The sequence below is a fragment of the Borostomias antarcticus genome (assembly GCF_949987555.1).
Source record: "Borostomias antarcticus genome assembly, chromosome: 6".
In the NCBI taxonomy this organism is placed as follows: domain Eukaryota; kingdom Metazoa; phylum Chordata; class Actinopteri; order Stomiiformes; family Stomiidae; genus Borostomias; species Borostomias antarcticus.
The window spans coordinates 2,645,062-2,656,682 of record NC_140239.1 but is presented as its reverse complement, the minus strand read 5'-3'; the positions used below and the strand labels follow the sequence as shown (position 1 = coordinate 2,656,682).

Below are 11,621 nucleotides of genomic sequence, written 5' to 3'. Positions count from 1 at the left end.
ATCTATCTATCTATCTATCCATCCATCCATCTATCTATCTATCTATCTATCTATCTATCTATCTATCTATCTATCTATCTAATACGGGTTTCGCTATGACTCAAGTAGGCCACCCTCCTTCTCAGTTCTTGTCAGAGGTACTGGTGGATGCTCATGTTTTCTCACACTATGACTGAGGAGGATACGGGTCAGCCTGTCAGGAGCACACTATGTATGTCACTTCACAACTAGTTGGGAGGGGCTAGTTGGGAGGGGGTAGTTGGGAGGGGCTAGTTGGGCGGGGGTAGTTGGGAGGGGCTAGTTGGGAGGGGCTAGTTGGGAGGGGGTAGTTGGGAGGGGCTAGTTGGGCGGGGGTAGTTGGGAGGGGCTAGTTGGGAGGGGCTAGTTGGGAGGGGGTAGTTGGGAGGGGCTAGTTGGGAGGGGGTAGTTGGGAGGGGCTAGTTGGGAGGGGTAGTTGGGAGAGGCTAGTTGGGAGGGGGTAGTTGGGAGGGGCTAGTTGGGAGGGGATAGTTGGGAGTGGATAGTTGGGAGGGGGTAGTTGGGTGGGGGTAGTTGGGAGGGGCTAGTTGGGAGGGGATAGTTGGGAGGGGGTAGTTGGGAGGGGCTAGTTGGGAGGGGCTAGTTGGGAGGGGGTAGTTGGGAGGGGGTAGTTGGGAGAGGCTAGTTGGGAGGGGGTAGTTGGGAGGGGCTAGTTGGGAGGGGGTAGGTAGGAGAGGCTAGTTGGGAGGGGCTAGTTGGGAGGGGCTAGTTGGGAGGGGGTAGTTGGGAGGGGGTAGTTGGGAGGGGTTGTTGGGAGGGGGTAGTTGGGAGGGGCTAGTTGGGAGGGGCTAGTTGGGAGGGGATAGTTGGGAGGGGCTAGTTGGGAGGGGGTAGTTGGGAGGGGGTAGTTGGGAGGAGGTAGTTGGGAGGGGGTAGTTGGGAGGGGCTAGTTGGGAGGGGCTAGTTGGGAGGGGGTAGTTGGGAGGGGCTAGTTGGGAGGGGCTAGTTGGGAGGGGGTAGTTGGGAGGGGCTAGTTGGGAGGGGGTAGTTGGGAGGGGGTAGTTGGGGGGGCTAGTTGGGAGGGGGTAGTTGGGAGGGGGTAGTTGGGAGGGCCTAGTTGGGAGAGGCTAGTTGGGAGGGGGTAGTTGGGGGGGCTAGTTGGGAGGGGGTAGTTGGGAGGGGGTAGTTGGGAGGGGATAGTTGGGAGGGGCTAGTTGGGAGGGGGTAGTTGGGAGAGGGTAGTTGGGAGGGGCTAGTTGGGAGGGGCTAGTTGGGAGGGGGTAGTTGGGAGGGGCTAGTTGGGAGGGGCTAGTTGGGAGGGGGTAGTTGGGAGAGGCTAGTTGGGAGGGGGTAGTTGGGAGGGGGTTGTTGGGAGGGGGTAGTTGGGAGGGGCTAGTTGGGAGGGGGTAGTTGGGAGGGGGTAGTTGGGAGGGGGTAGTTGGGAGGGGGTAGTTGGGAGGGGGTAGTTGGGAGGGGCTAGTTGGGAGGGGGTTGTTGGGAGGGGGTAGTTGGGAGGGGGTAGTTGGGAGGGGCTAGTTGGGAGGGGGTAGTTGGGAGGGGCTAGTTGGGAGGGGGTAGTTGGGAGGGTGTAGTTGGGAGGGGCTAGTTGGGAGGACACAGCTGTTCTAACTCAGCTGATACACTCATGATTCTAATGAATCCCAGGGAAATGCGTCATTCCTTTCTGGAGTTTTTTTTTTTTCATGAAATGAGATAGTGATAGTATGATATGATCATATGAGATAGCTCTCAGTCCATGATAGTTTTCAGTGGGTTAAGTGAAGTCAGTTCTTGCCTAAGGCCCACATCCACAAAGAATGGATTGCTCCCGCTAATAGCTCGATATTTTGCACAGCGATTGCAACGGCAATCTGCTCCAGTTTAGCACGATATCCACAAAAGATTTTGCTCTAATGATATGCCCGAGCAAACACGCCCACAAATTTGCCAACAGTGTGCAATTTGCGCCCATGATTGCAATTAGCCATGTAGGCGTTCGTGCGCACACCTGGCATGATGGTGCCTTCGTCTGGCTACAGTAACGCTGCCATGATCCCTGGAGAGCCCGGGCAAGTCAGCCCCTTATATGTGCTGCACTTACCAACAGCTGAATGCAATTTGTTCTTGTATATAGATACAAGATCTTGGATATAGTCGTATTTTTCCCCAGTGTGTCAAGCTTTTCTCCATATTTCAGGACACAGATTGGATCATAATGAAAACGACAGACCGCACTTTTTTGCAGAAAAAATCAATATCTGTGCATCACAGCTGGCTGAACTTATTTTAAAATCCCCTTCTATATATATTTCGCCCTTAATATCATCAAATATCAATTCAATATCATTCAAACTTCACAAGTTCTGAGGAGAGACAGAAGGAGAGAGTTTGCGCTGACTGCTGCAGTTAATACCAGCTTTTCAAAAGCGATATTTGCACCTCTCTAACCGCGTGTGGCAGTTAGCTCATGGTCTTTGTGGATCAGACACAAGGCTTATTTGGGTCAATTTTGCACGGAAGTACCTAATTTACATACATTCAAATGAGCCTGGCGCAGCTGTGAAGCTATTGGCTCATCGGTGCAGTTTGAAATGCTTTCCATCCTTTGCGTGGGCTTGTGGATTGAATGCTATTTTTCTCATTGTCTCATTTGCACAGGTTTTGTCAAATCCTTTTGTGGATTTGTCCCTAAGTGTTTTGTCTTATTGTTAAAAAGTTGTAACTTGTAGTAGTGATATTAGGACAGAACAATCTAGATAAATCCAGGTTATCTGTCTGAATAGAAACCAATAGCAAAAGGTGTAGAGGGAGTCAATGACAGTTTGGGGAGCTTTTTCTCCAGACTTACAATGTCGTCAGTGGCATCTTTGGCCGCTGTCACGGTGAGCACTAGGACCAGGGGGACCACCGTGGTGAACCATGACAGAGAGGAGATGTCTGGGATCACCTAGCACAACCACAGGACAACATTCATTTAACATACGGTACGTCCATCAAACATTGCACGTTTAATGCAGGACATTCATCAAATATACTGTTTCAGACTCAAAAGACGCAAACATACAGTGCAGCTTGGTGTAAATGGCTCACAAAGTTACACATTATTTTACATTTTGTCCTCTTGGGTCAGGCAGCCAACTGTAAACCTATGAGACTGGGGGTCCGTGAGACAACTTCCTGTGCTGCATATTCCTTCCTTCATTTCACTGCAACTCTCTCAGTCATGTCCTGTTATTTGACTGATTGTTGTGTTGAGGACATGGTTACTATGTGTAGACTAAAATTACAATGACCTGATATGTAATGAATGTGAATGGTGTGTGTACAGCATACGTGTGTGTGTTTGTGTTGTGTGTGTGTGTGTTACACTTACCTGAAGGACTAGCAGAAACAGGAAGTAAGCGTTGGCGATCCTCTGGAACTGCTCAAAGAGGTTGAGTGGTAGGAAGGTGAACAGGTTGTATTTGGAGGTCTTGATGGCATTGGTCTTCAGGAAGGATGGAGAGAGAAAGAGTTTTCATTTTTTAAAAAACTCTTTATTAATAATTCATACTTAGTACACAAGCTCATTCAGATATACACACATAGACCAAAACAATAACAACAACAATAACAACAAAAACAATACACCCCCAAAAATTAAAGAAAGAAAGAAAGAAAGAAAGAAAGAAAGAAAGAAAGAAAGAAAGAAAGAAATAATTGACAAGAGTTCTGCACCTCTCATCCAAAACAGCACTCAATTACCGCAACCAGATCAAGGTTAAATTTGGGTCACATTTCCCAATCCAGAGAAGAGGAAGGAAACTGATTTTCTGTACAACAGATTGTACAAGACAAGAACTGGCAAGGAACAAGGACCCGTTTCAGAGGTTGTCCATGTATTACAAACAAACGGCTTGACTTATTAGATAACATGGCTGTAGATGTTGTGGTTTAGCCTGGAAGACACATGCAAGGGAGGAAGTGAGTGTTCATCTCTTTTGGTCTCCCACTCAAGACGAAAGATATTAAAAAAAGATTATAACTTCAGAGAGATATAGCGAGATAACTTCAGTCCGTTGTTGATCACTTTTATCATTAAATGTATAAAAACAACTCGGGCTGTGGCTTAAACATTTAACATTTACATTCCTAAATGTGCTTTTACTGTTAACCGTAAATGCTATCGGAGAGTTGCTTAAACACAGATTAAGGAGGAAATGAGACATTCTTTGTTGGTGTTGGTCTTTCGTTAGCGTCCAGGGCTCTCAGGATACGCCCCGGGCTGATGTAACAGTTGGTTGAGGGTGCGCATTATAAAAAAAATAACATAACATAACATAACTATCTGCAATGTGAAGTGACCTGTCCACCAGACCGGCCTTGACTCAGGCCTTTGGCTGACGTCCGGTTTTCTGATGATGGCCAGCCAAGCCGACGCCCACAAATGATTAGGCCTCATGTGGACAGTGAGCTGAATAAACATTTATACAGAGTGGACAACTTCACCAAATATTGGTATCTCAAACATACACACACACACACACACACACACACACAACACACAAGGTTAACTTACCGCATACTTGAAGGAGATGTTGTACTCTCTGTCGTTAGCTCTGAGTTTCCTCTCCAGCTCTGTAGAAGCAGGATGGAGAGAGACAGGAAGAAGACAGGAAGAAAGGAGAAAGGACAAGATGACTTCCAGGGTTTCTTGAAGCTCTCTACACTGTAAAATATGATGCCTGTTAACTTAGAAACATACATTCATATGACTTCATTTTTGGTGCTCTGTTGACTGAGTTTTTCTACTTTTTGTTCTTAAACACATTTCAAATGAGTTTACTACTTTGTTTTTGTTCTCCTTACTTAATTTTCCTAAGGCAACAGGTTTACTTACTTTTTTAAAACATTTTTTAATTAAAGTTATGCAACACATCTTACAGTGACAGTAGAATGTACAATGGACTTCATAAAGGGTTCAAAGCATTTACTGTATATTAACTTGACATGACCAGGGTAATTATCTCATTTACTGTCTTCTCTGAGAAGATAAATATCAGTACAGAGACAAGAAGAAGATAAGACAGGAAGTTGAAGAACATCGAGAGGAAGCATTAGAGTAGCTGACCCTTAACCGGCTCCTCTATGAATGTCTATTTGACCATTTCTACAAAAGTAACAGGACAATGTTCAGGCGCTTCCCACCTCTCTCTTTCTTTCTTGCGCAGTCCAGCCCAAAGAACGACATGTTCCTGCTCTCGTCTTTATGCTATCCATCCATGATATTTACCTGTCACAGAGAAGAGATGTTACTTCTGGATACAAAAACAACAAAAATAAATTAGTACAATCTAATCTATGACTCAAACTCAAATTCTGACAACGATTCGAAATGGGATGAGGTGAATGAAAGTTTTTTTCTCCCCAGCAAACTGTTGCATATCAGAACTATTCCATGAGTACGTAGGGCAGGCAGGACCAGTCCGTTAAATCACTTTCCATAGAGTTTCCTGTGAGGCGGTCAGTAGCCATTCACAGCTTGGCCCTATAAACCAGGGTGTCGGCACCATAAACCTGTGATTTTTTTCTCTCTCTGTCTGAACATTTATGTAATTGAGGTGGTTCACAGACCACGTTCCCGTGATGAATAGTAGTCAACACCACTGTAGTAGTCAGGAAGGCGCAGCAGCGACTCTACTTCTGAGGATCCTCCCCAGATAGCAAGCGGATCTGGGCCATATACAGGCCAGATCTGGCCCTTGTGGCTTAGTTCCGGCCCATATATGGCCCAGAATCATTACACATCCACTTGCTATCTGGGTCAGAAAGAACAACCTGCAGGAGAAGCTGATGGTGTCCTTCTACCGCTGATCCATGGAGAGTGTGCTGATGTCCTGCATCTCCCATATGCCAGCTGAAGGCCCTTCAGAAGGTCACCAACCCCCCCCAGAAGATCACCATGCTCACTGCCCTCCCTGGAGGATAGGAGGGCCCTTCAGAAGGTCATCAACCCCCCCCAGGAGATCACCATGCTCACTGCCCTCCCTGGAGGACTTCAGCTCTCGCTGCCTCAGTAAAGCAGCCAACAGTCTGAAGGACCCATCCCTGAAGGACACATCCACCCTGGACACCATCTGTTTGACCTGCTGCTCTCTGGTCGACGCTTCAGGTCAATCAAATCACAAACAAACAGACTTACAAATAGCTTCTACCCTAGAGCCATATGAGAACTGAACACTGCCAAACATTGCCAGTAACTGTTTACACTCTGCCCTGAACACTGTTGACATCTGGCACTGCACTTTATATGTATCATGTATTATACTGTTTGTCAGGTGTTAGTACTGTATGTGTAAAAGCACTTTAAGTATTACCATTTAATTTCATTGTGCTCGTGTGCAATGACAAAGTCAACTTGAACTTGATGAGGAAAGATTCTCTGGAGGAGCAGTTCAGACCATCCTGATCTCACAAACTCAGACGCGTCAGGCTACCAGAATATTATAGCTAATGGTTTGAGCATGAGTGGGGCAGGGTGTTCATGGATGTAGCATGAGTGGGGCAGGGTGTTCATGGATGTAGCATGAGTGGGGCAGGGTGTTCATGGATGTAGCATGAGTGGGCAGGGTGTTCATGGATGTACTGTAGCACGAGTGGGGCAGGGTGTTCATGGATGTAGCACGAGTGGGGCAGGGTGTTCATGGATGTAGCATTAGTGGGCAGGGTGTTCATGGATGTAGCACGAGTGGGGCAGGGTGTTCATGGATGTAGCATGAGTGGGGCAGGGTGCTTGCCTGTTAACAGAGACCCAGTCCCACACGCTGCTGAACAGATGTGTAGTATGTTTATATATCTACCGGACAGTATATCTGTCATCCGCTGAAACTATTTTGTCTGGTTCATCTCACTGTGACTGTACAACTGCTGAATGTCTGCTTCTTGTTATTGTGTGTGTGTGTGTGTGTGTGTGTGTGTGTGTGAGTGAGGGGGGTGGTTGCATCAGCCTCCAGTCAGTGAGTCAGAGGGAGGAGCCCCTTAAACCCAGCCGTCCACTCATTCAGTCACCTAACAGTTGAACACCCCCCCCATACACACACACACGCACACACACACACACACACACGCACACACACACACACAAGGGCCTGCTAGAACAGGGGACATCCTGTGGAATGATAACAGGACCTGCCCTTGACGCTGAGCAGAATGACTCCTGTATACGCTCACACACACGCACGCGTGTACACACGCACACACACACACACACACACACACACACACACTCACACAAAGTCCCAGGTGTGACAAATTGAGTGTGATGGCGGTGATAATGAAATGAGGTGGCCCCGCCCACAGGAAGTGTTGCAGCCCAGAGGCATGGGGCAAGCTCCCTGTGTGTCTGAAAGCATATGGCTGGAATCTGGAGGATGGCCTTCTTAAAACAACTAAAGAATGGATACGTGGCTCCTTGGACTGTGTCACTTCCTGTGCCACCATTTTGGTTAGCTTTTAACTTACATGGTTCTTAACACTAGCAGCGCCAAGCATTTGAAACTTACCAGCATAGCTGGGGGGTGGGTCAAATGCCCCCGCAGTCTTTAGAATGGGAGGCTGTTATTGACACACAATGGCCGCTAGATGGCGCTCGTGTGTGTGTTTGTGACACCGGCTTGGGCTACAAATAGATACACCTGTCTAGAAATAAGATGGTCGTGTCTGGGACTACGTTTTCCCAAGCCCTATTATCAAATAGAAAGCATATCACTGATAACACTTGAAAAATAAGAACACATTGGCGCAGTATGATGTAGGACTATTCACCTATTGAGCAATTTATGGATAGATTTATGGATGAATTCTATGTTTACTCAGGCCCGGTCGGATTTCTGGCTAAGCCGCTGGGGTAGGCTTGTGTTGCAGTTTTATTTTCGGAATTTGAGCTGAAAGGCATTTTTCTTAACATGTATTATGATATATAGATATATATTATACTAAATAAATATATAATATTTGGGCGGGTTTTTATCGCATTGGGGGGATTTGGAGCACTCGTTGGGGCTGGAGCACCAATCTGGCAATCCGGCTTGTTTACATCCGGACGTGAAGTATGTAGCAACATTCTGTGGAGGGCAGTAATAGTTGCATCGACACTGCTGGAAAGCCGTAAGAAGAAGTGATTGAATACATTTTCCGCATGTTTGTTGTATTCTATTTGACATGTTCCTTTGCCTCATTTAGCACCAGCTGCAACAATCTCCTCCAAATCCGTTCTCTCCGTTAGCAGGGCTAACGTTGCACTCAGTAGCTTGTGCTTATTAGCTAGGTTTGGTAAAACGCTTGTGCAGTGGAGGGGTTCTTTTGGGGGAATTATTGGATTATGCCAGCTAACGTTAGTTCCCAAACTTGTTTGATAACTATTCGATGCAGTCTGCCAGGCTAGTGCCTGTCGCCGTCATGAATGAGACAGCCCCACTTTAGAGACGGCCCCAGCTTTTGTTAGCTTTTAACTTCAAATTAACGTTTTTGTCTTTTGGGGCAAACTCTTGAAATAATATAATACGGCATGCATAGCTAGCAAGAGATATGCCCCCGCATCATTTTACAACCTGTATTGTTCGACTTTGCAACTGCTTGCTTGCTAGCTAGCTTAGCTAGCCTAACGTTGGGTGTATGAAGCTGGATAGTGGCCATGATTGCACCACCCTCATCCCACGATGGAGGCTATCAACTGGGCTTGGGACTTTGCCTCTCATCGCTAACTGGCAACTGTCCCGGTTGAGCTAATGGTAGGTAACGTTAGCTAGCTCAACCGTAGTTTTTTATTAGGCTATTATTAGCCTATCCAACCTATGTTATGTAGTTGTAGGTGCTGCTGTATGGGTGGGGTTGGTATTTGCAGAGGGCTACAAACACAGTGTGACACATGAGCACAGTTTTCTATGCAATATAAAGGCTACTGAAAAATAAATTGACTCCAAAAATAATCTGATTCAGTTAACACTTTATTTTTGAATAAGTGGCTCTTGTGGCTTAGAATAAGGGTCTGCAAGTGCAATGGGAAAATATCGACTATTCTAGTAGGCTAGAGTTTGTCCATGTTGCACATTAAAATTCAGGTATTGCTTAGCCTATATTCACATTTACTGTAGCTTCCTCAATGGGTCAAGACAATATACAATGTAAACATTTACTCAGTACAATAAATATCACAGCCAAGAATAGATGTGAAAGTTGTGATCAAGATGCATTGGACTTGGCCGGCTTGTGGATTTATAGATCTTTCAAACCTTTATTTATGCTCGAGAGGCACTGAGGTTGCCCTCATTTACAGTGACGACGAGCGATCTTGCACCCAGCCACTGCAAAACTGTCAGCTAGCAGTCTAAAACTGGCAGCTAGCAGTCTAAAACTGGCAGCTAGCAGTCTAAAACTGGCAGCTAGCAGTCTAAAACTGGCAGCTAGCAGTCTAAAACTGGCAGCTAGCAGTCTAAAACTGGCAGCTAGCAGTCTAAAACTGGCAGCTAGCAGCCTAGCCTATTTGCAAAACTGCTGCAAACGTGTCACCTACCATCCTAGGCTATTTGCATGTCAATGTAGGCTCATTGAGAATTCTGTGAATGGTGGGGGTTGTAGTGAGCCTGCCCACTGACTGTGCAAAACGTTGGGTTAGTGGACGAGTGTGCCTGACAAATGTGAAATTAGCAGAATCGTATTGTCTAACTCAGTAGTGGTGACCGCCCATGACTGTTGCTCTCGATGTAATTTTGTGTGTGGAAAAACGAGACAGTGCCAGTTTCCAGTGCAATGTTGTTGTTTTTTTGTTGTTGTTTTAGGCTTAGCCTAGCCTAGCCTAATGTGTGGCTGAACAGCCAGTCAACCCCGTTGTGATTTCAGATTATTTTCAATCTCACGCACCGTTCCTTCATGGATCACGAGGGTAGCCTACCTACACCGAAACCAATTCAATTGGGTGATAAGTGATATATATTATAGTGATATAAAAACATACATGTTCCAATAAAATGCCACATCAGATGCCACAAAGTCAACATCATCTCATCACTTAGGAGAGTTGGCTGAAATAAAAGGTTGCTTGCTCCCTGTCCTTTGACATTCGCTACCAGCAAACAGACAGCTAGGCCTATTTGCATGTCAATGTAAACCAGTGGGGGTTGGGGAGGGCTACAACGTATGGCTTGGTTAGGGCATGCTGTGGCTGAGGAGATAGATGAGATCATGGAGGACTTCAGCATCCAAGTGAAGGTTGTGGCAGCCACAGTTGACAATGCCTCCAACATGGATGTTGCTATAAAGAAGCTCCACCTTGTCAAATTTGGGTGTATATATATATAAATGAAATAGCATAGAAAAGTTAGTTAAAATAGCCAAATTCATCTATAATCAAAGCCTAAAATACAATTATGTAAAATACATTTTTTAGTAAATTGTTGTTTTTCACTTTACTTTCCCCAAATGTAATACTGGGATGTAATAATACTGAATAATGACTACACACCACATAAACCTTCATGGAATGTCTGGAAATAAAAAGACCAAGGAAACAGGTTCTCTTTCTCCAAACGTATTATTTACTTGTAATTTTTCACTGGAATGAACAAACAAACAATGGACTTGTTACTCCATAAATTAATAAAATCAATAAATAAACCATCTCATGAGTGTATCAAGCTATGAACAAGATATCTGATAGCAAAGCCGGTGGTCTTGACCGCATCTCAGCAGAACTAACTAGGATGGAAACTGGCGTGGATAACGTGGCTGGTGTGTGCTTCTCTTTTCTGAAAAATACAAAACAGAGAAACAACATTAATGATAAATTAGATTTATAAAGCGCTTTTCAATACACCCAAGGACGCTTTACAAGAACAGAGAAGACCAATGAGACAAAACAACAGGCAGGACTAACAACACAGGGTAAGCTAACCGAGTAGGTAAACTGGCCAACTAAGGCCTGGGCCTGGGCACGCGCGCGCGCGCACACACACACACACACACACACATACTCTAGTAGAGCACTGGCAAAACAGACATTCACTGGCAAATTAAACATGCATTGTTGGATAGAAAGATGTATATTTTGCAGGACGTAAATCATTAGGCCTACTTTAGATTTGGTTTTGACTGAAACAAGAAGTCGGCGCACTTTGGAGAAGCACAGCCGCGCCTAGGCCGGATTCATAGTCGACGCAAACTACATAAGCAAACTACATAAGCAAACTACATAAGCAAGGCCACGCAAGATGTAGTGCGCATCAATGATGTTTCCATGACGACGGCTGTAAACAGGAGTAGACCGGCTTGAGATGTAAACAAGACGTAAACATGGAGATGTTACAACGCCTGTTGCTAATAGCACTAGTGCTTATTTATGTCTCTTGTCCTCTTATTTCGGTTATTAAAGTTATAATATTTCAGTTATTCAGTCCCTCATCACCTTTGCGCTAGCTCGATAGCTAGCTCGCACTCCACTGGAGAGTCAAGTAAACAAACAGTGCGCCCCACAATGCACAGCGCATCTGACTACGGGGTCTTTTTAGGTCAAACATCCGTCCGAGAACGGGCAGTTTCACACAACTGGAGCGCCCTAGAAATCGGTTGCGACCCATGGATGTAGGTTGTGACCGCTCCGAAAACACCTC

The 11,621-nt window shown here is 45.6% G+C and overlaps 1 protein-coding gene across 1 annotated transcript in view; it reads right to left on the bottom strand.

Annotated features, from left to right (window-relative positions):
• atp8b5a (ATPase phospholipid transporting 8B5a) overlaps positions 1 to 5,216 on the bottom strand; it is a gene marked incomplete at its 3' end in the record, with an annotated part of 20,272 nt that extends 15,056 nt beyond the window's left edge. Inside the window, exons 1-4 of the mRNA XM_084439600.1 lie at positions 5,167 to 5,216; positions 4,538 to 4,596; positions 3,353 to 3,466; positions 2,828 to 2,926 (exon numbers count right to left, since the gene is read on the bottom strand). Of these exons, the coding sequence (XP_084295726.1) occupies positions 2,828 to 2,926; positions 3,353 to 3,466; positions 4,538 to 4,596; positions 5,167 to 5,209 (315 nt within the window). The 5' untranslated portion in view covers positions 5,210 to 5,216. The remainder of the gene's footprint in view (positions 1 to 2,827; positions 2,927 to 3,352; positions 3,467 to 4,537; positions 4,597 to 5,166) is intronic.
• Positions 5,217 to 11,621: the final 6,405 nt, after the last annotated feature.